Here is a 24,220-nt window from a genome sequence, read left to right as displayed (position 1 = left end):
TCCTCTTTTCTGTCTCTGAAGCTCTCATTGGTGATATAGCTGCAAATGGCCTTAAATGACTGCCGTGGCACTTCAAAGGGCCGCACTACAGTTGATCAGTACTGTAGGCGGCTAGTAGACCGGTGCCTCTATTTTTAAAGAAGGTAGACCGATGCCTCCCAAAAAAAGTCAATTAGTAGACCAGTGCCTCTATTTTTAAAGAAGGTAGATCAGTGCACTCCCAAGTTTTGTATACTTTATTATTTTTATTATTTATTTTATTGGCCATGCCCATTCAGTCACCTGACTACCACGCCACACCCACCAATTAAGCCACACCCACAGAACCGGTAGGGAAAATTTTTAGATTTCACCCCTGATCCAATGGTGGTATTCAGCCGGTTCTATCCAGTTCGGGCGAACCTATAGCGGCAGCAGCAGGAGGCTCCATCCACCCGCCCGGATGTAATCACGTCCCATTTTTGATGCTCTGTGCATGCGCGGAAGGTCCTGCGCATGTGCAGACATGGCGCATGCGCTCACATTTGTGAACTGGTAGTGAAGGTAAGTGAATACCATCCCTTTATATGTCACATTTAAAGTATAAAACAACAGTAAACATTGCACAGCCTTAAAGCAATTAGTAGCCCAAAGGAGGCCCCAGGCAATTACAATGAGCAATAGCTATTAGAAATTTGACAACCTTTTTGGAAACATCTGAGGTTGATCTTAACATATTAACAAGAGTTGGAAGGGACCTTGTAGGTCATTTAGTCCAACCCCCCACCCAAACAGGAGACCCTACACCATTACTGACAGATGGCAGTCCAATCTCTTTTTGAAAGCTTCCAGTGATGAAGCTCCCACAACTTCTGAAGGCAACTTCTGTTCCATGGGTTGATTGTTCTCACTGTCAGAAAGTTTCTCCTTGTTTCCAGGTTAAATCTCTCCTTGATCAGTTTCCATCCATTATTCTTGTAGGAAGAAAAGAATGGCCTCCTGGTCAGAACAATTAAGGTTTCTAACAATTGGTGTTATACATCCACCTAGCATGTGGTTAACATCCTAACCATCCGTGAATCATAAGTATACATCAGTGGTGGGATTCAAATTTTTTTACTACCGGTTCTGTGAGAGTGGCTTGGTGGGCGTGGCTTGGTGGGTGTGGCAGGGGAAGGAAACTGTAAAAGGCCCTACTCCTGGGGGCCGCCAGCCGACATTGTTTGGCGGACGGCACCCTGAGAAGACCCTCTCTGTGGGAGCGTACGGGTCGGTGGGAGGCATAAGGTAACAGCAGGCGGTCTCGTAAGTACCCGGGTCCCAAGCCATGGAGCGCTTTAAAGGTGGTAACCACACAACTATCACACAATGAACAGAGAAGTAAGAAGTAAGAAGTAAGGGGCGTGCATAAGAGCACAAAAGTGCCTACCGTTCCTGTCCTATTGTTCCCTTCATTATATCAAATTAATATAGTTGATGCATATTTTTTTACATATATATATATATATATATATATATATATATATATATATATATATATATATATATATATATATATATATATTCTTCAAGATCTGTTGTTTTATTTATGACAATGTTTGTGTACACTGTTGTGACAAAAAGAAATAAAAAAGAAAAAGAAAAGGTATAATTCTGAAGGTGACCACAAGGGGGGAGCCAAACCCTTCCCTAAAACAAGGCAATCCTACTATCTCAATATTTTACTAGCCTTGGCAGTGTGTGAAAGATCAGACTACTTTTTTTTAGTCTTTGTCTGGGCGTTCCTGTTTGTATGTAGGAGTGTGATGGGTGAATCTGAATGTTGTATAAGCTATGGAACGCTACTGGCGCAGAAGCATTCTTTGCTTGTAAAGGAAATGCTTTCATAGGGTCTCGGATTATTAGTCTACCAGAGTAGGAGTCCTATGCAGATCTAAAAATTCCTGTACTGTAACTGAAACTTTAGTTTTCTGAAAGAGAAAGAAATCTAGTCCTCTTAAATGTTTTGAGAAGAATAAACTTTCAATCTTTTTTTCCCTTCCAAATTATTAATACACAGGAATGATATGACTTGACCAGATGTAGTATAAAGCAGGTTCTGACCAATTCTGGAGAACCGGTAGCGAAAATTTTGAGTAGTCCGGAGAACCGGTAAATACCATCTCTGACTGCCTCACCCCTGTAGGAATTTAGCACCCACCCCCCTCCTAGAAGAATGAAATATTTTAGAAAATATTTAAAAAGGCAGAATATATTTCCCTGGATGAGAAATGGAGAAACATGTTTTAAAGACAAAGCAGCTTCCTGCAACTTCCTGCCGCCCCCCACCTTTGTCAATGGGCCATTAAAGCCTCAACCAAGCTCACTCATTTCCCCCCACCTTTGTCAATGGGTCAGAGGTAGAAACTCATTCTCCCCACCTTTGTCAATGGACCATCATTTGCAACACAATAGGACTCATCTAGCAACAGAAACTCACCATATGGCAAGGCTCAAGCAAGCTTGAGAGACAACCTACAATGTTAGCTAAGACCCCTAGACCACCTGGGAGTCTGACAGCCAATCAGGATACTCTTCCTGTGCCCCAGAAAGTTCAAAGCTCAGAAAAAGCATAAAGCCAGGGAGCGCACAGGATCTCAGCCCTTTTCTGTACAGGATCTCAAGCCATGTGATCTTGACCACCATTAAACCATCTTTCCAAGCAGCCTCCATGTTTCCAGTGTCTTTGTCCCTACGTGGAACTGAACCCAGATGGATATTTCTTCCAACACCCCCATCTATTCACTGCCTCTCGAATCCCAGTTGATCGGGAGGGAATGGAGATTTTAGGGTATCCTTCCCCTGGAGTGGTGAGGGAATGGAGATTTTACAGTATCTTTCCCCTGGAGTGGGGAGGGAATGGAGATTTTACAGTATCCTTCCCCTGGAGTGGGGAGGAAATGGAGATTTTATAGTATTCGTCCCCTGGAGTGCGGAGGGAATGGAGATTTTACAGTATCCTTCCCCTGGAGTGGGGAGGAAATGGAGATTTTACAGTATCCTTCCCCTGGAGTGGGGAGGGAATGGAGATTTTACAGTATCCTTCCCCTGGAGTGGGGAGGAAATGGAGATTTTATAGTATTCGTCCCCTGGAGTGGGGAGGGAATGGAGATTTTATAGTATTCATCCCCTGGAGTGGGGAGGGAATGGAGATTTTTACAGTATCCTTCCCCTGCTACGCCCACCAAGCCACGCCCACAGAACCGGTAGTAAAAAAAATTGAATCTCACCACTGGACTAGACCTACCAGCTAGAAACAACGGATGGAAATTAATCAAGGAGAGAAACGAACTGCAATTAAGGAGAAACTTCTTAACAGTGAGAACAGTTATTATTATTTTTTATTATTATTTATTCATACTTTTATACCACCCTATCTCCCTAGGGACTCAGCCATATAAAATCACATAAATATACAAAGTAAAACATTCATCTAAAAAACTTATTATATAGGCCAAAATTTAAAATAGACATATAAACAATAAAACCCAATTTAAAACCAAATCTAAAATTTAGACATTTAAAATTTTAAAAAATTTTAAAAATCTAGTCCAGTCCTGCGCAAATAAATAGATGTGTCTTGAGCTCGCGGCGGAAGGTCCGAAGGTCAGGAAGTTGACGAAGTCCTGGGGGAAGCTCATTCCAGAGGGTGGGAGCCCCCACAGAAAAGGCCCTTCCCCTGGGCGTCGCCAGTCGGCACTGCCTGGCCGACGGCACCCTGAGGAGTCCCTCCCTGTGAGAGCGCACGGGCCGGTGGGAGGCATTCGGTGGCAGTAGACGGTCCCGTAAGTAACCCGGACCTATGCCATGGAGCGCTTTGAAGATCATTACCAAAACCTTGAAGCGCACCCGGAAAACCACAGGTAGCCAGTCTGCGCAGGAGGGGTGTTACATGGGAGCCACGAGGGGCTCCCTCTATGACCCGCGCAGCCGCATTCTGAACTAACTGGAGTCTCCGGGTGCTCCTCAAGGGGAGCCCCATGTAGAGAGCATTGCAGTAGTCCAGGCGAGATGTCACGAGAGCATGAGTGACCGTGCATAAGGCATCCCGGTCCAGAAAGGGACGCAACTGGCGGACCAGGCGGACCTGGTGAAAGGCTCTCCTGGAGACGGCCGTCAAGTGATCTTCAAAAGACAGCCGTCCATCCAGGAGAACGCCCAAGTTGCGTACCCTCTCCATTGGGGCCAATGACTCGCCCCCAACAGTCAGCCGAGGCTGCAGCTGACTGTACCGGGATGCCGGCATCCACAGCCACTCCGTCTTGGAGGGATTGAGCTTGAGCCTGTTTACCAGTTAACCAGTAGAACACCTTGCCTCCAGAAGTTGTGGATGCTCCATCACTGGAGGCTTTTAAGAAGAGACTGGACAGCCATCTGTCTGGAATGGAATCTGGTCTCCTGCTTGAGCAGGTGGTTGGACTGCAACAGGGGTCCCACTACCTGGCCACGGCCTATTCGCAACCGGGCTATGTGAGTGGTGGTGTTCTGTTTCCCTCCCCCAATACTCCCAACAAAGAGTCAGTCAGAGGCCTCTTCTTCTATTTTATTTACATAAATAAATGTCCTGGCCACGTCTACCCATGGGCCTGCCAAGCTTCTGGAGATAACGAGGAAATTATAGATAAGGCCAAAATTACTCACAAATATATTCTTCCCTCCATTGATACAGTTTGTCCGCGCAAATTCATTGCTTTGTCCAAGACAAAAAACCAGGAAGTCCTGCCTCCTATTTATAGTCTCTGCAGATGTCACTGCATGACCATCATTCTTTGGCTGTATCCCAACGCTTTTTCTGCTGCGCGCGGTCACATCTGCGCAGTCTTGCATCACTCCAAAACTGTTCTTGGGGCGTTGCCAAATCAGAAGAAGGCTCGAGCGAATCAGGCCTTGCCAGCCCCTCCTCCTCCCTTTGAGTGGGTGCCAGGGAGGGAGAGGGCCCAAGAGAAGCAGGGCTTGCCAGGTCTTCTCCATCACTTTCTGAATCATCCGAGTCCAGGAGTCCGGGTCCAGGAACCTGGGTCACAACAGGTGGGTTGCTTGCACTCTGCTCACATTAGCGGTGCTCACTGGCACTTGTAGCCCCATTCATGCTCACAGCAGGTAGGCATACATATCACTCACACAAATGAAGCTGTGTGTGCACACGCACATAAGTGTGACTGTTTCTCACATAAAACCATCACCTCTCCCCCCTCCACCCACTGGGCAGCCAACCCAGAAAGGTCGGGGAAGGGTGGACTAGAAAACCTCTGAGGTCCCTTCCAACTCTGTTATTCTGTGTTCTATTTCTCAGAATTTTGGAGGCCTTTTCAAAGCTTGATCTGAACAGAACAACTGAAGATGTTACCAACCAATCTTCAGATTTAAGGAGAGGACTATTGATTCCACAATTTGCTCTTTCTTTTGTTCTGCTCAACTGTTGTGGCCCACCAGTGGCCAGCAGAGCTGGCAGCAGATTCGACAGTGAGGAGGTTGGGGAGGAACATGGGTCAGTCCTGGAGCCAGGGGAAGACTCTGACGATGGCTCTGAGTCGGAGGCAGAGAGGGGGCCAAGGCCATCTGGTAGTTCTTTGATGCCTCCAGAGTCTCCGGAGTCTGATATCAGCAAGGCAGAAGAACAGCGTGAGCCTGTTCCCAGTGTGTGCATGTGCAGAGCTGCCAGAATACAGGAACAATTAAGAAAACAGGGTCAATTTAGGAGTAAGGCTTGGAGATGATTGGCCCCTCCCATAAGATATAAAAGAGGAGCAAATGGGACGTCAGCTTTTGCAGGAAGCAATTAGTTCATCTGTCGGTAAAAGCTTTGGAAAAGTTCTGTTTGACTCTGCTAAGTTTGGCCTTGCCCTGCATGTAGCAATTAGTTCTCTGGCAACATTCCAAGGGAGATAAGGTGGGTGTTTATAAACACTCCTGTGAAAGACTGTTTGAGAAGCCTTTCGGACTGGGAATGACAGAAATTCATAGCCGTATGAATAAAAGAGGTTTGCCAGGACTAAGTTTGTGCTGTATACTTTCTAAGGAAACTTAGGTCAGAACATCAACCAGCTTTTCCTAAGAATTCAGAAACTTGGAATGACACTTTTAAAAAATATAATAATAACAAAATACTGTGAGACAAAACATGCATGGAGAAAAACAGAGACAGTACCTCTATTGTGTCCCCCCCCCCAGCACAATTACATATTCAGCCTGGAAAACAAAATCAATGCACTTATGCAGTTATTCTGTCCTCTCCTAGAACATGGACAGACATCTATAGCAAGCCACAAAGATATCAAAGATGTGTCAGGGTGTTATGGTAGTAAGAGCACTAATGACACCACTTGAGTCTTCTTCCATGGAGGCACCTGGGAATACAAACTGCAACATTCTTGATAGATCAAAGTTCACAGACAATGAGTGTTTGGTGATCACAGCTGATATCATTCCATTGGGTGTCTGGGAGGAGTATCACACAGTCTTCCTCATTCAAGTTGTTGGGCTCTGAGCTTTTCCAGTTGGTGTAGCTCACCGCTTGTCCGTTCAAATACACGAACTTGCCTTCCGTCTGGATGTCACTCATACCCAGGTATATGTGCTTCCCGTTCCTCTTGGCCATTGCCGCCAAGGCCGTGTTCTCAGCCACATTCTTGGCAACCGCCAGAGCTCCACCGGCGTTGCTGCAGAGAGCTTTCCCGCTTGCAAAATTGCCACTCTGACCGGTTGAAACGAAGGTTTTCCCTCCAACGGTGGTCACGCCCTGCATTGCGAAGACTAGGCAGAAAAAAATCACCCATGAAAACAGCTTTTGACCAACTCAAGGCAAACATTGAAGGTGCCCATTGACAGATCTCTTTCCAGCTTAGCTTAGGGATTTAGCTGGCAATCATATCATAATGATTTGTCACGGCCTCTTCACTGTGGTTTATTCCCCAACGAAGCCTATTCTCCCTGCAAGGACTAATCAGGGCAACCAGCTAACCAGGTTTTTCACTGCCTTCTTCATTGTGGTTTATTCCCTGGTGAAGCCTACTTTCCATACAAGGACTAACCAGGTCCACCAGTTAACCAGGTTTGTCATTGCCTTCTTCACTGTGGTTTATTCTCTGGTGAAGCCTATTCTCCCTGCAAGGACTAATCAGGGCCACCAGCTCACCTTTTCCAATCCAGTAACTCGATCTAACCCAATGCAAAGCTGAGTTTAGTCCAGAAATCATGAGGGGCTGAGCTGTGGATAGATATTCCCTATAGCATTCTTAATCCTTGTAGCTTTTCTGCTTTCCTTATAGAGACTTTGTTAGCTTGATTTATTTTCCTCTCTGGGAATTGTGTAGATGTGTATTCTGCAAAGCACTTTGCCCATTGATTATATTCCCTGCAGGCTTCTTATTTATCTGCAGCCAGATTTAAATCTCTTGAATGCTCTTCAAGGAGTTTTTGGAAATTCAGAAGCAAGGGGTGTGCAGAGGAGGAAATATCTATGTGGTTTGAAAAATTGGTCAAGATCAATATCTAATAGATGTTTAAAAGAATGGACGGTGTCTTCTTGTTTTTCGTTGGGGTTTCTTTTGAGATCAGCTAATAACAATGAATATTGCCACCTCACTGGGCAGATAACACTTACATGAATTTATTTATAACTATATCTACATGGAAGGAAGCAAGCAGTGGGATACCCCAAGGTTCTGTCTTAGAGCAGGGGTGAAATGCTATCGGTTCGGGCCAGTTCACCCAAACCGGTTGTAAAAAAATGCTTAAAAAAGTAAAAAAAAGTTTTGACGATCGCACGGCACAGTTGATGGTCACACAGCTGATCATCAGAACTCTTTTTTTTTTTTTACTTTTTAAGCATTTTTTTTACTACCAGTTTGCCGGAACCGGTAGTAAAAAGATGCTAAAAAAAGTAAAAAAAAGTTCCGACGATCGCACAGCACAGCTGATGGTCGCACAGCTGATTGTCAGAACTTTTTTTTACTTTTTAAGCATTTTTTTTTACTACCAGTTCACTGAAACCAGTAGTAAAAAGATGCTTTAAAAAAAGGGGGGGGCGTTCCAATGATCAGCTATGTGACCATCAGCTGTGCCGCGCGATTTATATTCACTAGAAATCAGGAAATCCTGCTTTCTAGCTAATCTAAATCACACGGCACAGCTGTTCCCCACCCCGTCACTGTTCTACTTACCTTTGCAGACTCAGAAAAGGCTTCTTAGCACTTGCGGTGCGCATGCTCACGAAGCGAACCGATAGCAGACTTCAAAGCATTTCACCCCTGTCTTAGACCCAGTATTCTTCAACAAATTCATAAATGATTTAGATAAGGGAATAGAAAGGGAACTCATCAGATGTGCAGATGACCCCAAGCTGGTGGGAATACCAAACTCTCCAGAAAATAGGCTCAAGATCCAGATGGATTTTGACAGACTTGAAGTATCAGTACTGCTTTACAAAGACTTAGGAAGATTACACTTGGAATACTACATCCAGTTTTGATCACCATATTATAAAAAAGATGTAGAGACTCTGGAAAGAGTGCAGAAAAGAGCAACAAAGAGGATTAGATGGCTGGAGGCTAAAACATATGAAGAACATTTGCAGGAATTGGGTATGGCTAGTCTAGAGATTGCATTGGCTTTTTTTGGCTGCAGCAGCATATTGTGTCAACTCTGAAGCTGGCCTGACTGAGCCCATCTTGGAGGCTGCAGTGTTGCCACACCGCTGGTTCATATTTCAGTAGATAGTCCACTAGGACTCCAAGATCCCTGTTGCAGTTACTAATATTGAGCTAAGTATCTTTTCATTTGGTTTTCTTGCCTAAATGCAGAACCTTACTTTCCTCACCACTGAATGGAAGGGAATGAGTTGGCCACACTGTTCGTTGTTACTTTCTCTGCCCCCCGTCCCGCGAGATATTGCACACAAACACAAACCCCCAACAGCTAACCCCCAAACCCATATTCTTCCTTACTTTTTTTGCTTTTGCTAACTTCAGCTTGTAATGTCTGGACCGTCTTTTCCAAAGCAGTAACTTGCCTTTGAACTGTATCAACCGCTACAGAGAAAAACAGAGACAAAGAAAACTAATTAAACACCAAAACTTCCCCCTTCACGAAAATGGGGTGGGCGTTGCCAGTGCGTGACACATCCGGCCTATTGGCCACAAGTTTGGCATCCCTGTTTTAGAGGCTTTCATACAATTATGCAAGAAGTCCAGAAGATACAACGTTGAAAAGTTAATTTTCCTATTTCAGCCACTCCCATTCCCCCACCCATTTTATTTGTCTAATGTGGGGGGTGTCCAACTTTGGCAAGTTTAAGACTTGTGGACTTCAATTCCCCATTCCCCATGCTGGCTGCGGAATCCTGGGAATTAAAGTCCACCAATCTTAAACTTGCCAAGGTTGGAGACCCCTGGTCTATTATATCTAGACCAGAAAAATCTGTATTGTACTGTGAAGACCAAACTCCAAAAGAAAATAAATAACCCACTGAGAAACAGCTTGTGGCAAATGAAGCCCCTATAACAGTGATGGCGAACCATTTCGGCACTGAGTGGCTAAACCGCAATCCGCATGAATGTGCATGCATGTGAATGCATCAGAGTATTGGAAACCTGAAGACCAGCTGGGTGGCATGCACATGACTGTTTTTTAGCTGTTTTCAGGCCCGAAAATAGCCTGAAAACAGCCTGAAAATGGTCCAGAAAAGGCCTGGAAATGGTCCAGTTTTGGCTGTTTTCAGGCCCGAAAATAGCCTGAAAACAGCCTGAAAATGGTCCAGTTTTGGCTGTTTTCAGGCCATTTCCTGGCACTCCAGTGCCCACAAAGACCAGCTGGCATGCCAGAAACCAGAAGACCAGCTGGCATGCCAGAAACCAGAAGACCAGCTGGCATGCCAGAAACCAGAAGACCAGCTGGCATGCCAGAAACCTGAAGACCAGCTGGGTGGCATGCACATGACTGTTTTTTAGCTGTTTTCCAGTTATTTTCTAGGCCATTTTGAGGCTGTTTTGGGGCTGTTTTCAGGCCCGAAAAATAGCCTGAAAACAGCCTGAAAATGGTCCAGAAAAGGCCTGGAAATGGTCCAGTTTTTGGCTGTTTTCAGGCCATTTCCTGGCACTCCAGTGCCCACAAAGACCAGCTGGCATGCCAGAAACCAGAAGACCAGCTGGCGATGGCTCGTGTACCCACAGAGAGGGCTCTGTGTATCACCTCTGGCAAACGTGCCATAGGTTCACCATCTTGGCCCTATAATCATAGCTCAGTGCAAATCCTGAATGCAGGTATTAATAGATCAAGCATTAACTAGTGTACATATTGAGAAACTAGTGTTTCATTTTATAAATGCAATACTTTTATTTATTTATTTTGTTCACCAGGTGATAAATATATAATTATAAAGGAGGGCTGCTTAAAAAAATATATATTTCCATTAAAATCAGCGCTTAAGTTAAATAAGAGAACTTAGATAAAAATAAAGAATAAATGCTAGTTTGGGACGAGCCCAAAACCTATAAGCTATAAATTGAGAAATTGTTGACAGTTTGATTGAGGTAATCAGACTCACACTTGAATCAGGAATTACAGAACTTTGTTGAATTACAATGATCAAGAGGTTTACATTTGTCCTTCCAGGATTTGAGACAAGGAATTTGCTCTCCGCTAGAAATTAGATAAGGCTAGAAAAGCAAAGCAAGAAAGGCAGAACTGTTGACAAGTGCTATTGATGGACATTGCAAAATATTTGAGCTCTTTTTGGAAATACCAGAAACTCCCCTTCCTTCTCATGCAGGCAAAGCTCACCATCAAAAAAAAACCCACAAAACTTTCTTACCTGACATTTCTCCCTTTTGTCCTTTCTGGCCTTGGGCTCCTGTGTTCCCCTTTGGTCCTGCAGGACCAGCCTTGCCAGGGACTCCTTGTTGACCCTTCACTTGGAGGCCTAGAGTTTGAGACAAAGCAGCATCTCTTGGACTCCATTTCCCCAAAATAGCCATCCCCTTCCCCAAGCCCCACTTAGCATCTATCCATCAGACCTATTGTGACTCCAGCTCCCGAGCCTGTCCTCATGGAGGAGGATGACTCGGGGAGTGAGGGAGAGGAGCCGACAAGGCCTCCCTCTCTAGGTCCCTCCTTCCTGGCAACGCCTCAAGTGCCAGGGGAAGGCCAGGAAGAAGGTGTGTCAGAGCCCCCACAGATAGAGGACAAGGAGGATCAATCCTGGATTGACCCTAGGCAGCGTCGGAAAGAGAGGCTGTACAGCAGAGGAAGAGGTGTGGCAGGCCCAGAGAGTGCTGAGTCACTGAGCCACACCCCACAGGGGATAAAAGCGGGTGGAGTTGCCATCTGGCCCTTGTACGGACAAAAGCTACCAAGTGCGATCTGCAGATCGGTTGTTTGGGAGTTAAAGGCCTGGACTGTGCAAAGGCTTTTTTTCTGTGAGCTCTTGGCAACGGATCTTGGACACGTGGGCTTCTGTCTCTGTAAGAGATAAAGAACTCGGAACTTGGCAGGCCGTTGCACTGTAGCTGCCAAGTCTTGCTTTCACTACAGAAAATCAGGTCTGTTGCAAATATAAAGGACTGTGGGACGCGTGTCTCTGCGTCTTCTCTGTGAAGTGGAGAAGGGGACACAAGAAGACCTCTCCAAATCAAAAGGATGTCTGCCAATGACATGATGTTTTGCTGGGCTAAAGGATCAGTTGAGAGGTGCTATTCAGCCAGCTCGGACTGGTTCGGGCGAACCGGTAGCGGAGATCACAGGTGGGTTCGCCCACCTGCCCCAGCTCTATGCTGTCCTATTTAGGCATGTTTTTGAGGCCGGGTGCATGCGCAGAAGGGAAGTGAGCAAGCAAAGCACATGCGCGGAAGGCCAGGTGCATGTGTGGATGGCACATGTGAAGTGAGCATGCGTGCGCGGGGCTAACCGGTGGTACAGGTAAGTGAAACCCACCGCTGGATCAGTTGCATGAAAACCAAAGCCATTCTCAGATAGCTAAAGTAAGCAACTTTATTCTAGAATTTTCCCCAGACTCTTGCCTTTCCCTGGGAATGACCAGATGGACCAACTTCATGGATCTTGGTGGGAAGTCACATTTATGCTTCTTGCTGCTATGGAAGACTCTAAGCTAGATCCTCGCTTAACCCCTCCTTCCAGCCTAGCTGGAAGTTTTCCAACGTGACAAAAAGCAAAGAAGAATCTACAACTTTTGTGTTAAAGGTCCTTCCTTCTTTTTGTTTAAATACAAAAATAAGATTAAATATACAGCGTTGTGTAATGAACACATTGTGTTGGTGTGTGTGTGTGTGTGTGTGTGTGTGTGTGAAAGAGAGAGAGAGAGAGAGAAAGAGAGAGATTTCAGAAATTATACCCATATCTCCTTTCTCTCCTTTGGCCCCATCCCTTCCATCTCTTCCTGGTAAACCAGCAAGTCCTGGATTTCCACAAGCCAACACCGTGCAGGAATTTGTATCCCAACTCCTTGTCTCCGGAGCAGCAGTCAAAGCCAACGATGCTCCTAAGAAGAGCAGCAGCATAATGTTGAAAGGTTGAAGGAAATGCATGGTTGGTACCTTGGATTGAGAACAAAATTAAGGAGAGATTATTTGGGGTTAATGTGGTTTTATTCATCATTTAAAGTTAATAGACCAAAATAGATTGTGTGAGGTATCTGGATGATGTTCAAAGCTACATTTGTTGTTGTTAGTTGCAAAGTCATGTCCGACCCATCGCGACCCCATGGACAACGTTCCTCCAGGCCTTCCTGTCCTCTACCATCCTCTGGAGTCCATTTAAACTCATGCCTACTGCTTCAGTGACTCCATCCAGCCACCTCGTTCTCTCTCATCCCCTTCTTCTTTTCCCCTCAATCTTTCCCAGCTCTTCTCCAGTGAGTCCTTCCTTCTCATTAGGTGGCCAAAGTATTTCAGTTTCATCTTCAGGATCTGGCCTTCTCAAGAGCAGTCAGGGTTGATCTCCTCTAGGACTGACTTGTTTGTTCGCCTTGCAGTTCAAAGCTACATACTCATCATTAACAACATGCTCCAAGTAGAGATGATATATGCAAAATAAATAAATTAGCCAAGTAGTGACATTATTGAGTTATTTAATCAGTCATTCAGCCTAAGTTCTCCAGCTCTTAGATTCAAACTTCTCAGGAGGCGGCAATAGAAGTAGAAATTGCAAAATATTTGCTGTAAAGTTTTACAAAGCAGAGTTTGAGCTGAACATGAAATCAGCCTTGCTTACCAGAGTGTTCCTTGGTCAGCTAATGCAGTTCCTTCACCCTGGAAAGAGATGAAGATTGATCCAGAAGGAGTAGATTCTCTTCTCTTCTCAACAGCAAGAAAAACAAAACGAACAGAAAGAGAAAAAGGCGTGCAGAGATGCGTTTTACTTTATCTCTGCTGTTGCTCAAGATATTGGATTGCAAAACTAATCTTTGCCTAGTTCTGTTTACCGGCATGCCTGCAGTGTCTTGGTATAAACTCTCACCCAGTTTATTTATTACAAAATCACTGTCAGTTGCCAAATCAGATTAATTTACATAGGGCTGAATTCCATAACTCTTTGGAATTGACTGACTGACTGACTGATTGATCAAGCAGACTTATAAACCTCTTCAATCCAACTCTTTCAGCAGTGCAATGGGTGGCTTAAAGATATAGGTGGCTTTTAACCTTCTGCAATTATCCAAAATGGAAGAAAAGGGTCACATGCAGAGGTGGGCTTCAAAATTTTTAGCAAGGGCCTCTCTACCCGATTGCTGGGTGGGTGTGGCCAAGGTGGGTGTGGTCTAGTCAGCCTCCTGCACCATGATGGGGGGGCATTTTTGCCCTCCCCGGGCTCTGGGGGCTTTCCTCGAGCCTCCAGGAGGGCTAAAATGGCCTCCCCAGGCTCCGGAGGCCTTCTGGGGGCCGGAAACTCACCCATTTCCAGCCTTCCTGAACTTCTGATAAGCCTGTTTTCTGCCCTCCCTGAGCCTCCATGCATGCCCTGCACTTACCTGCATCCAAAACAGGCCGCCTGAGGGACTCATGGGAGGAGCGGGGCGGGGCAGGGTGGGGGCAGCCAGAATTGGGATTTGGAGGTTCTCTGAACTGCACAGAATCTCAGCTAGAGGTTCTCCTGAACCCCCTGTGAACCCCCAGCAGCCCATCCCTAGTCCCATGTGACATCCACGGTCAAACTTTTTCATGGAAGCTCCTGGCATGAGTAAGCTGTGAGAAAGCAGAGCGGAATACACATCACAGCAGCAGATAGTTTTTCTGATCCCTTCCTTAAATAATTAGTTTATTCTAGTGACCTTTTCACTGTCAATGAGTTTTTACCTCTTTGTTTTTACCTTTCTTCCCCTCAGAAGTTAATTTTTCCACTCCTCATGGCCTTCTCAGAGATTAGTTGAACGAATGATTAACTCTGAATTATAGCTGGTTTCATATTTCCGACCAAACATTAGTTCTTGTACAAAGGTCTTTTTTCTTTTGTTTTCTGGATTTTTTATGCTCTCATATTTCATTTCATTTCATTTGTTTTGAGTACCAATTCATTGCCAAAACATGATTCCATTCAGAGTGCAATCCATTCACAGTTGCAAATACATACAAAATATATAGGTGACTAGAATCTTTGACTAAAGCTTCAAAATTTTCAAAATCTTTTGAAACTGGTGAAATTTGTTTACAATTATTTGAAGGTCAGAGGTTCTCTTGTTTACAATTATTTGAAGGGTTTTAGTAGAGAAAAGAATTTATGGTTTTGAACATTGTAAAACTGAGTTTGAAATAGAATTGTGTAGAAACGATGAATGTGTTACTGCTGAAGTGTACAAACTTCTAACTTGTAACAGAAGTGAAAGAATATATGATAAAATGGCCTAAAAACTTTGGTTAGAATATAGTAAAGGTAAAGGTTCCCCTCACACATATGTGCTAGTTGTTCCCAACTCTAGGGGGCGGTGCTCATCTCCGTTTCAAAGCCGAAGAGCCAGTGCTGTCTGAAGACATCTCCATGGTCATGTGGCCGGCATGACTAAACGCCAAAGGTGCACGGAACGCTGTTACCTTCCCACCAAAAGTGGTCCCAATTTTTTCTACTTGCATTTTTTATGTGCTTTCGAACTGCTAGGTCAGCAGAAGCTGGGACAAGTAACGGGAGCTCACCCCATTATGCGGCACTAGGGATTCGAACCACTGAACTGCTGACATTTCAATTGACAAGCTCAGCATCTTAGCCACTGAGCCACCACATCCCTTGGTGAGAATGTACAGATGGAAACAATGGGAAAATTTGTGGATGAAAGGATTGACATTTTCATTATGTTGTAACCGTAAAGAGAATTTTTTAAAAATGATATAATGTTGATATGGGTCACCAGACAAATTGTATAGAATGTACAAAAGCACTTCAAACATTACACTGGAAATCTGAACAACACAAAGGGACATTTTGTTATGTTTAGTGAAACTGTGAAAAAAAAAAGTAGAAAATTCTGAATTTTCAGAGGATTTGAAAGATTGAGACCAGAAGTCTTCTCCTTGGGATTGGTGGACAAACAATCGGGAAAAAATATCATGACACTTTGTTTTTGTACATGATAGTTGCAGTGAGATTATTTTATATATATATATACAAAGATGGAAAGACTCAGCAATGTCGACAATGGAGAAGAAGATGGAACTTGCTGAGATGCCAAAGTAAATTCTTTGATCAGAGAAAAAAAAATAACATTGATGATTATTGATTATTAGAAATCCCTTATGGACTTTTAACATAAAAAGGAAACAGATGAATTTATGACTTACTGTTTTGATGATTAGACAAGATAATACAGCAGAAGGAAGAGGGTAAGGTTGCAATTATAGTGTAAGAGGTCCATTTATAATTCTAAGGAAAACTGCTGTAAAGTAGATTGAGAGCTACTTCTTTTTCTATTATTCTTTTTCTTTTTTTTTCTTTTTCGCAATTTTCATGTTTCATTTTTATTTTCCTTTGCATAGCACCAGAAGTTGCTAGGGGGGGGGAGTGGCTCAGAGGTGGGTTTCAGCAGGTTCTTACCAGTTCTGGAGAGCTGGTAGCGGAAAGTTTGAGTAGTTCGGAGAACCAGTAGTAAAAATTCTGACTGGCCCCACCCCCCAGCTATTCTCTGCCTCCAAAGTCCCAGCTGATTGGGAGGAAATGGAGATTTTGCAGTATCCTTCCCTTGGATTGGGGATGGAATGCAGATTTTACAATACCCACCCCCTGCCACGCCCACCAAGCTACGCCCACCAAACCACACCCACAGAACCGATAGTAAAAAATGTTTAAAACCCACCACTGGAGTGGCTCAACCTAAGTTGGAGAAAACTGGGAGCATGTCCAATAGATCAAGGCGATGGCCTGCTCACCTAACGGCACGTGAATCACACAACTAAAAATCTAAACAAGGAAGGCGAGGGAGAATATGACCTACTGACAATCTGAGGAAAAGTGTAGTCTTAAACATCAATAGTTTCAAAACACCAGATGTTCATCCTCAGTAAGTGCTTGCATTATTGCTATTTTATTTTAGAATGTCTGTGTTCTGACCCGGCTCCCAAACATGACAAACCCTCTGTAGTTAAATAAATGTTTCTTTTGTTAGGAGCACCAGCAGCCCCAGCAAAAACTCTCCCTCTCTCACACACAGCAGGCTAACAAGTCCAAGAGGTGGACACTACTAACCAGAGCACATAAAACATTTGCTAGACCAATTCTTGAATACAGCTTGCCTGTCTGGAACCCACACCTCATTTCGGACATTAATACAAATTGAGCGTGTCCAGAAATATTTTACAAGAAGAGTTCTCCACTCCTCTGATTACAACAAAATACCTTATGCCACCAGACTTGAAATCCTGGGTTTAGAAAACTTAGAACTCCGCCGCCTTCGACATGACCTGAGTTTAACTCCTAGAATCATCTGTTACAAGGTCCTTCCTGTTGAAGACTACTTCAGCTTCAATCACAACAATACACGAGCACACAATAGATTTTAAGCTTAATGTGAACTGCTCCAATCTATATTGCAGAAAATATGAATTCAGAAACAGAGTTGTTAATGCCTGGAATGCACTACCTGACTCTGTGGTCTCTTCCCAAAATCCCCAAAGCTTTAACCAAAAACTATCTACTATTGACCTCATCCCATTCCAAAGAGGTCTGTAAGGGGCATGCATAAGAGCACCAATGTGCCTACCGTTCCTGTCCTAATGTTTCCTCTGATTGCATCCAATTTCATATAGTTATTACATACTTATGATTATATATATGCTTATATATAGTATAATTATTTCATGCTTATACTTATATATACTGTTGTGACAGATAAATAAAAATATAAAAAATAGTTGTAAGCAACACCTATTCATCTCTGCCCCCTGCCTTTTATCCCCAGAGCTAGGGTAGGGCTTTGCTAGTACCAAAGGCTCTTCCTTCCCAAGGATCAGTAAATAGATTTACACTGCACTCCTTTCCTCCGAAGGAACAAAAAATGCTCAATTTCTAAAACAGCAAGAAATATAATTTTTAAACATGAAATTGAACCCCAAATCTTGTCCCGGTTTCCATTCTTGCATTTCGTTTCAAAAAAAAATTGGCTTCCAACACACCCATTTTTCTGACCCCGGCATCACGGTTTTTCCTCTGAAGGCAACAAAAATGCTCAATTTCAAAAACAGCAAGAAATACCATTTTTAAGCATGAAATTGAACCTAATCTTGTCCTGCTTCTATTCTTGCATTTGGTTCAAAAAATTGGCTTCAAAACACCCATTTTTCTGACCCCGCATCACGGTTTTTCCTCGAAGGCACCAAAAACGCTCAATTTCAAAAAGAGCAAAAAATACCATTTTTAAGTATGAAATTGAACCCCGAAACTTGTCCCGGCTTCCATTTTTCTGACCCCGGCATCACGGTTTTTCCTCGAAGGCACCAAAAACGCCAATTTCAAAAAGCAAGAAATACCATTTTAAGCATGAAATTGAACCTAATCTTGTCCGCTTCCATTCTTGCATTTGGTTCAAAAAATTGGCTTCCAAAACACCAATTTTTCTGACCCCGGCATCACGGTTTTTCCTCGGAAGGCACCAAAAACGCTCAATTTCAAAAAGAGCAAGAAATACCATTTTTAAGCATGAAATTGAACCCCGAATCTTGTCCCAGCTTCTATTCTTGCATTTGGGTTCAAAAAAAAATTGGCTTCCAAAACACGCATTTTTCTGACCCCGGCCTCACAGTTTTTCCTCGGAAGGCACCAAAAACGCTGAATTTCAAAAAGAGCAAGAAATACCATTTTTAAGCATGAAATTGAACCCCGAATCTTGTCCCGGCTTCCATTCTTGCATTTGAGTTCAAAAAAAAATTGGCTTCCAAAACAGCAATTTTTCTGACCCCGGCATCACGGTTCTTCCTCGGAAGGCACCAAAAACGCTCAATTTCAAAAACAGCAAGAAATACCATTTTTAAGCATGAAATTGAACCCCGAATCTTGTCCCGGCTTCCATTGTTGCATTTGGATTAAAAAAAAATTGGCTTCCAAAACTCCCATTTTTCTTACCCCAGCATCATGGTTTTTCCTCGGAAGGCACCAAAAACGCTCAATTTCAAAAAGAGCAAGAAATACCATTTTTAAGTATGAAGTTGAATCCCCAATCTTGTCCTGGCTTCCATTCTTGCATTAGGGTTCAAAAAAAAATTGGCTTCCAAAACTCCCATTTTTCTGACCCCGGCATCACGGTTTTTTCTCGGAACGCACCAAAAACGCTCAATTTCAAAAAGAGCAAAAAATACCATTTTTAAGTATGAAATTGAACCCCGAATCTTGTCCCGGCTTCCATTTTTGCATTTGGGTTCAAAAAAAATATTGGTTTCCAAAACACCCATTTTTCTGACCCCGGCATCACGGTTTTTCCTCGGAAGACACAAAAAACGCTCAATTTCAAAAAGAGCAAGAAATACCATTTTTAAGCATGAAATTGAACCCCGAATCTTGTCCTGGCTTCTATTCTTGCATTTGGGTTCAAAAAAAAATTGGCTTCCAAAACATCCACTTTTCTAACCCCGGCATCACGGTTTTTCCTCGGAAGGAACCAAAAACGCTCAATTTCAAAAAGAGCAAGAAATACCATTTTTAAGCATGAAATTGAACCCCGAATCTTGTCCCGGCTTCTATTCTTGCATTTGGGTTCAAAAAAAAATTGGCTTCCAAAACACCCATTTTTCTGACCCCGGCATCACGGTTTTTCCTCGGAAGGCACCAAAAACGCTCAATTTCAAAAAGAGCAAGAAATACCATTTTTAAGCATGAAATTGAACCCCGAATCTTGTCCCGGCTTCTATTCTTGCATTTGGGTTCCAAAAAAAATTGGCTTCCAAAACACCCATTTTTCTGACCCCGGCATCACGGTTTTTCCTCGGAAGGCACCAAAAACGCTCAATTTCAAAAAGAGCAAGAAATACCATTTTTAAGCATGAAATTGAACCCCGAATATTGTCCCGGCTTCCATTCTTGCATTTGAGTTCAAAAAAAAATTGGCTTCCAAAACAGCAATTTTTCTGACCCCGGCATCACGGTTCTTCCTCGGAAGGCACCAAAAACGCTCAATTTCAAAAACAGCAAGAAATACCATTTTTAAGCATGAAATTGAACCCCGAATCTTGTCCCGGCTTCCATTTTTGCATTTGGGTTCAAAAAAAAATTGGCTTCCAAAACACCCATTTTTCTGACCCCGGCATCACGGTTTTTCCTCGGAAGGCACCAAAAACGCTCAATTTCAAAAAGAGCAAGAAATACCATTTTTAAGCATGAAATTGAACCCCGAATATTGTCCCGGCTTCCATTCTTGCATTTCGGTTCAAAAAAAAATTGGCTTCCAAAACAGCAATTTTTCTGACCCCGGCATCACGGTTTTTCCTCGGAAGGCACCAAAAACGCTCAATTTCAAAAAGAGCAAGAAATACCATTTTTAAGCATGAAATTGAACCCCGAATCTTGTCCCGGCTTCTATTCTTGCATTTGGGTTCAAAAAAAAATTGGCTTCCAAAACACCCATTTTTCTGACCCCGGCATCACGGTTTTTCCTCGGAAGGCACCAAAAATGCTCAATTTCAAAAAGAGCAAGAAATACCATTTTTAAGTATGAAATTGAGTCCCCAATCTTGTCCCGGCTTCCATTCTTGCATTAGGGTTCAAAAAAAAATTGGCTTTCAATACACCCATTTTTCTGACCCCGGCATCACGGTTTTTCCTCGGAAGGCACCAAAAACGCTCAATTTCAAAAAGAGCAAGAAATACCATTTTTAAGCATGAAATTGAACTCCTAAACTTTTTCTGGCTTCCATTCTTGCATTTGGGTTCAAAAAAAAATTGGCTTCCAAAACACCCATTTTTCTGACCCCGGCATCACGGTTTTTCCTCGGAAGGCACCAAAAACGCTCAATTTCAAAAAGAGCAAGAAATACCATTTTTAAGCATGAAATTGAACCCCGAATCTTGTCCCGGCTTCCATTCTTGCATTTGGGTTCAAAAAAAAATTGGCTTCCAAAACACCCATTTTTCTGACCCCGGCATCACGGTTTTTCCTCGGAAGGCACCAAAAACGCTCAATTTCAAAAACAGCAAGAAATACCATTTTTAAGCATGAAATTGAACCCCGAATCTTGTCCCGGCTTCTATTCTTGCATTTGGGTTCAAAAAAAAATTGGCTTCCAAAACACCAATTTTTCTGACCCCGGCATCACGGTTTTTCCTCGGAAGGCACCAAAAACGCTCAGTTTCAAAAAGAGCAAGAAATACCATTTTTAAGCATGAAATTGAACCCCGAATAATGTCCCGGCTTCCATTCTTGCATTTGGGTTCAAAAAAAAATTGGCTTCCAAAACACCCATTTTTCTGACCCCGGCATCACGGTTTTTCCTCGGAAGGCACCAAAAACGCTCAATTTCAAAAAGAGCAAGAAATACCATTTTTAAGCATGAAATTGAACCCCGAATCTTGTCCCAGCTTCTATTCTTGCATTTGGGTTCAAAAAAAAATTGGCTTCCAAAACACCCATTTTTCTGACCCCGGCATCACGGTTTTTCCTCGGAAGGCACCAAAAACGCTCAATTTCAAAAACAGCAAGAAATACCATTTTTAAGCATGAAATTGAACCCCGAATCTTGTCCCGGCTTCCATTCTTGCATTTGGGTTCAAAAAAAAATTGGCTTCCAAAACACCCATTTTTCTGACCCCGGCATCACGGTTTTTCCTCGGAAGGCACCAAAAACGCTCAATTTCAAAAAGAGCAAGAAATACCATTTTTAAGCATGAAATTGAACCCCGAATCTTGTCCCGGCTTTTATTCTTGCATTTGGGTTCAAAAAAAAATTACCTTCCAAAACACCAATTTTTCTGACCCCGGCATCACGGTTTTTCCTCGGAAGGCACCAAAAACGCTCAATTTCAAAAACAGCAAGAAATACCATTTTTAAGCATGAAATTGAACCCCGAATCTTGTCCCGGCTTCTATTCTTGCATTTGGGTTCAAAAAAAAATTGTCTTCCAAAACACCAATTTTTCTGACCCCGGCATCACGGTTTTTCCTCGGAAGGCACCAAAAACGCTCAATTTCAAAAAGAGCAAGAAATACCATTTTTAAGCATGAAATTGAACCCCGAATCTTGTCCCGGCTTCTATTCTTGCATTTGGGTTCAAAAAAAAATTGTCTTCCAAAACACCAATTTTTCTGACCCCGGCATCACGGTTTTTCCTCGGAAGGCACCAAAAACGCTCAATTTCAAAAACAGCAAGAAATACCATTTTTAAGCATGAAATTGAACCCCTAATCTTCGCCCGGCTTCCATTCTTGCATTTGGGTTCAAAAAAAAATTGGCTTCCAAAACACCCATTTTTCTGACCCCGGCATCACGGTTTTTCCTCGGAAGGCACCAAAAACGCTCAATTTCAAAAACAGCAAGAAATACCATTTTTAAGCATGAAATTGAACCCCGAATCTTGTCCCGGCTTCCATTCTTGCATTTGGGTTCAAAAAAAAATTGGCTTCCAAAACACCCATTTTTCTGACCCCGGCATCACGGTTTTTCCTCGGAAGGCACCAAAAACGCTCAATTTCAAAAAGAGCAAGAAATACCATTTTTAAGCATGAAATTGAACCCCGAATCTTGTCCCGGCTTCTATTCTTGCATTTGGGTTCAAAAAAAAATTGGCTTCCAAAACACCCATTTTTCTGACCCCGGCATCACGGTTTTTCCTCGGAAGGCACCAAAAACGCTCAATTTCAAAAAGAGCAAGAAATACCATTTTTAAGCATGAAATTGAACCCCGAATCTTGTCCCGGCTTCTATTCTTGCATTTGGGTTCAAAAAAAATTGTCTTCCAAAACACCAATTTTTCTGACCCCGGCATCACGGTTTTTCCTCGGAAGGCACCAAAAACGCTCAATTTCAAAAACAGCAAGAAATACCATTTTTAAGCATGAAATTGAACCCCGAATCTTGTCCCGGCTTTTATTCTTGCATTTGGGTTCAAAAAAAAATTACCTTCCAAAACACCAATTTTTCTGACCCCGGCATCACGGTTTTTCCTCGGAAGGCACCAAAAACGCTCAATTTCAAAAACAGCAAGAAATACCATTTTTAAGCATGAAATTGAACCCCGAATCTTGTCCCGGCTTCTATTCTTGCATTTGGGTTCAAAAAAAATTGTCTTCCAAAACACCAATTTTTCTGACCCCGGCATCACGGTTTTTCCTCGGAAGGCACCAAAAACGCTCAATTTCAAAAACAGCAAGAAATACCATTTTTAAGCATGAAATTGAACCCCTAATATTCTCCCGGCTTCCATTCTTGCATTTGAGTTCCAAAAAAATATTGGCTTCCAAAACACCAATTTTTCTGACCCCGGCATCACGGTTTTTCCTCGGAAGGCACCAAAAACGCTCAATTTCAAAAACAGCAAGAAATACCATTTTTAAGCATGAAATTGAACCCCGAATCTTGTCCCGGCTTCTATTCTTGCATTTGGGTTCAAAAAAAAATTGGCTTCCAAAACAGCCATTTTTCTGACCCCGGCATCACGGTTTTTCCTCGGAAGGCACCAAAAACGCTCAATTTCAAAAACAGCAAGAAATACCATTTTTAAGCATGAAATTGAACCCCGAATCTTGTCCCGGCTTCTATTCTTGCATTTGGGTTCAAAAAATTGTCTTCAAAACACCATTTTTCTGACCCCGCATCACGGTTTTTCCTCGAAGGCACCAAAAGCGCTCAATTTCAAAAGAGCAAGAAATACCATTTTAAGCATGAAATTGAACCCCAATCTTGTCCGGCTTATTCTTGCATTTGGTTCAAAAAATTGCTTCCAAAACACCAATTTTTCTGACCCCGCATCACGGTTTTTCCTCGAAGGCACCAAAAACGCCAATTTCAAAACAGCAAAATACCATTTTAAGCATGAAATTGAACCTAATCTTGTCCGGCTTATTCTTGCATTTGGGTTCAAAAAATTGGCTTCAAAACACCCATTTTTCTGACCCCGGCATCACGGTTTTTCCTCGAAGGCACCAAAAGCTCAATTTCAAAAGAGCAAAATACCATTTTAAGCATGAAATTGAACCCCGAATCTTGTTCCGGCTTCCATTCTTGCATTTGGGTTAAAAAAAATTGGCTTCCAAAACACCCATTTTTCTGACCCCGGCATCACGGTTTTTCCTCGGAAGGCACCAAAAACGCTCAATTTCAAAAACAGCAAGAAATACCATTTTTAAGCATGAAATTGAACCCCGAATATTGTCCCGGCTTCCATTTTTTCATTTGGGTTCAAAAAAAAATTGGCTTCCAAAACATCCACTTTTCTGACCCCGGCATCACGGTTTTTCCTCGGAAGGCACCAAAAAAGCTAAATTTCAAAAAGAGCAAGAAATATCATTTTTAAGCATGAAATTGAACTCCTAAACTTTTTCTGGCTTCCATTCTTGCATTTGGGTTCCAAAAAAATATTGGCTTCCAAAACACCAATTTTTCTGACCGGTTTTTCCTCGGAAGGCACCAAAAACTCTAAATTTCAAAAACAGCAAGAAATACCATTTTTAAGCATGAAATTGAACCCCTAATTTTGTCCCGGCTTCCATTCTTGCATTTGGGTTCCAAAAAAAATTGGCTTCCAAAACACCCATTTTTCTGACCCCGGCATCACGGTTTTTCCTCGG

The 24,220-nt window shown here is 42.9% G+C and overlaps 1 protein-coding gene across 1 annotated transcript; it reads right to left on the bottom strand.

The window, feature by feature from the left end:
- Positions 1–3,341: 3,341 nt before the first annotated feature.
- On the bottom strand, positions 3,342–13,399 carry LOC131201225 (mannose-binding protein-like). The gene is made up of 5 exons (XM_058188989.1): positions 13,243–13,399; positions 12,365–12,566; positions 10,829–10,936; positions 8,964–9,047; positions 3,342–6,771 (listed from the first exon to the last, which is right to left on the bottom strand). The coding sequence occupies exons 2-5, from the start codon at positions 12,555–12,557 to the stop codon at positions 6,398–6,400; spliced, it is 759 nt and encodes a 252-aa protein (XP_058044972.1). The 5' UTR covers positions 12,558–12,566; positions 13,243–13,399; the 3' UTR covers positions 3,342–6,397.
- Positions 13,400–24,220: the final 10,821 nt, after the last annotated feature.

Source organism: Ahaetulla prasina, chromosome 6 (genome assembly GCF_028640845.1).
Source record: "Ahaetulla prasina isolate Xishuangbanna chromosome 6, ASM2864084v1, whole genome shotgun sequence".
NCBI classification, from domain to species: domain Eukaryota; kingdom Metazoa; phylum Chordata; class Lepidosauria; order Squamata; family Colubridae; genus Ahaetulla; species Ahaetulla prasina.
The sequence above is the reverse complement of the archived record's forward strand: the minus strand, read 5'-3'. Positions and strand labels throughout refer to the sequence as shown.

What these genes read in the sequence shown, in the direction of transcription:
- LOC131201225 (XM_058188989.1), bottom strand. Translation starts at nt 12,557, where the DNA reads ATGCATTTCCTTCAACCTTTCAACATTATGCTGCTGCTCTTCTTAGGA. An exon ending in ACAAAAGGGAGAAATGTCAG is followed by an intron (nt 9,048 to 10,828) that starts GTAAGAAAGTTT and finishes TTTTCTCTGTAG; the next exon opens with CGGTTGATACAGTTCAAAGG. An exon ending in AGTTAGCAAAAGCAAAAAAA is followed by an intron (nt 6,772 to 8,963) that starts GTAAGGAAGAAT and finishes TTTTCTGCCTAG; the next exon opens with TCTTCGCAATGCAGGGCGTG.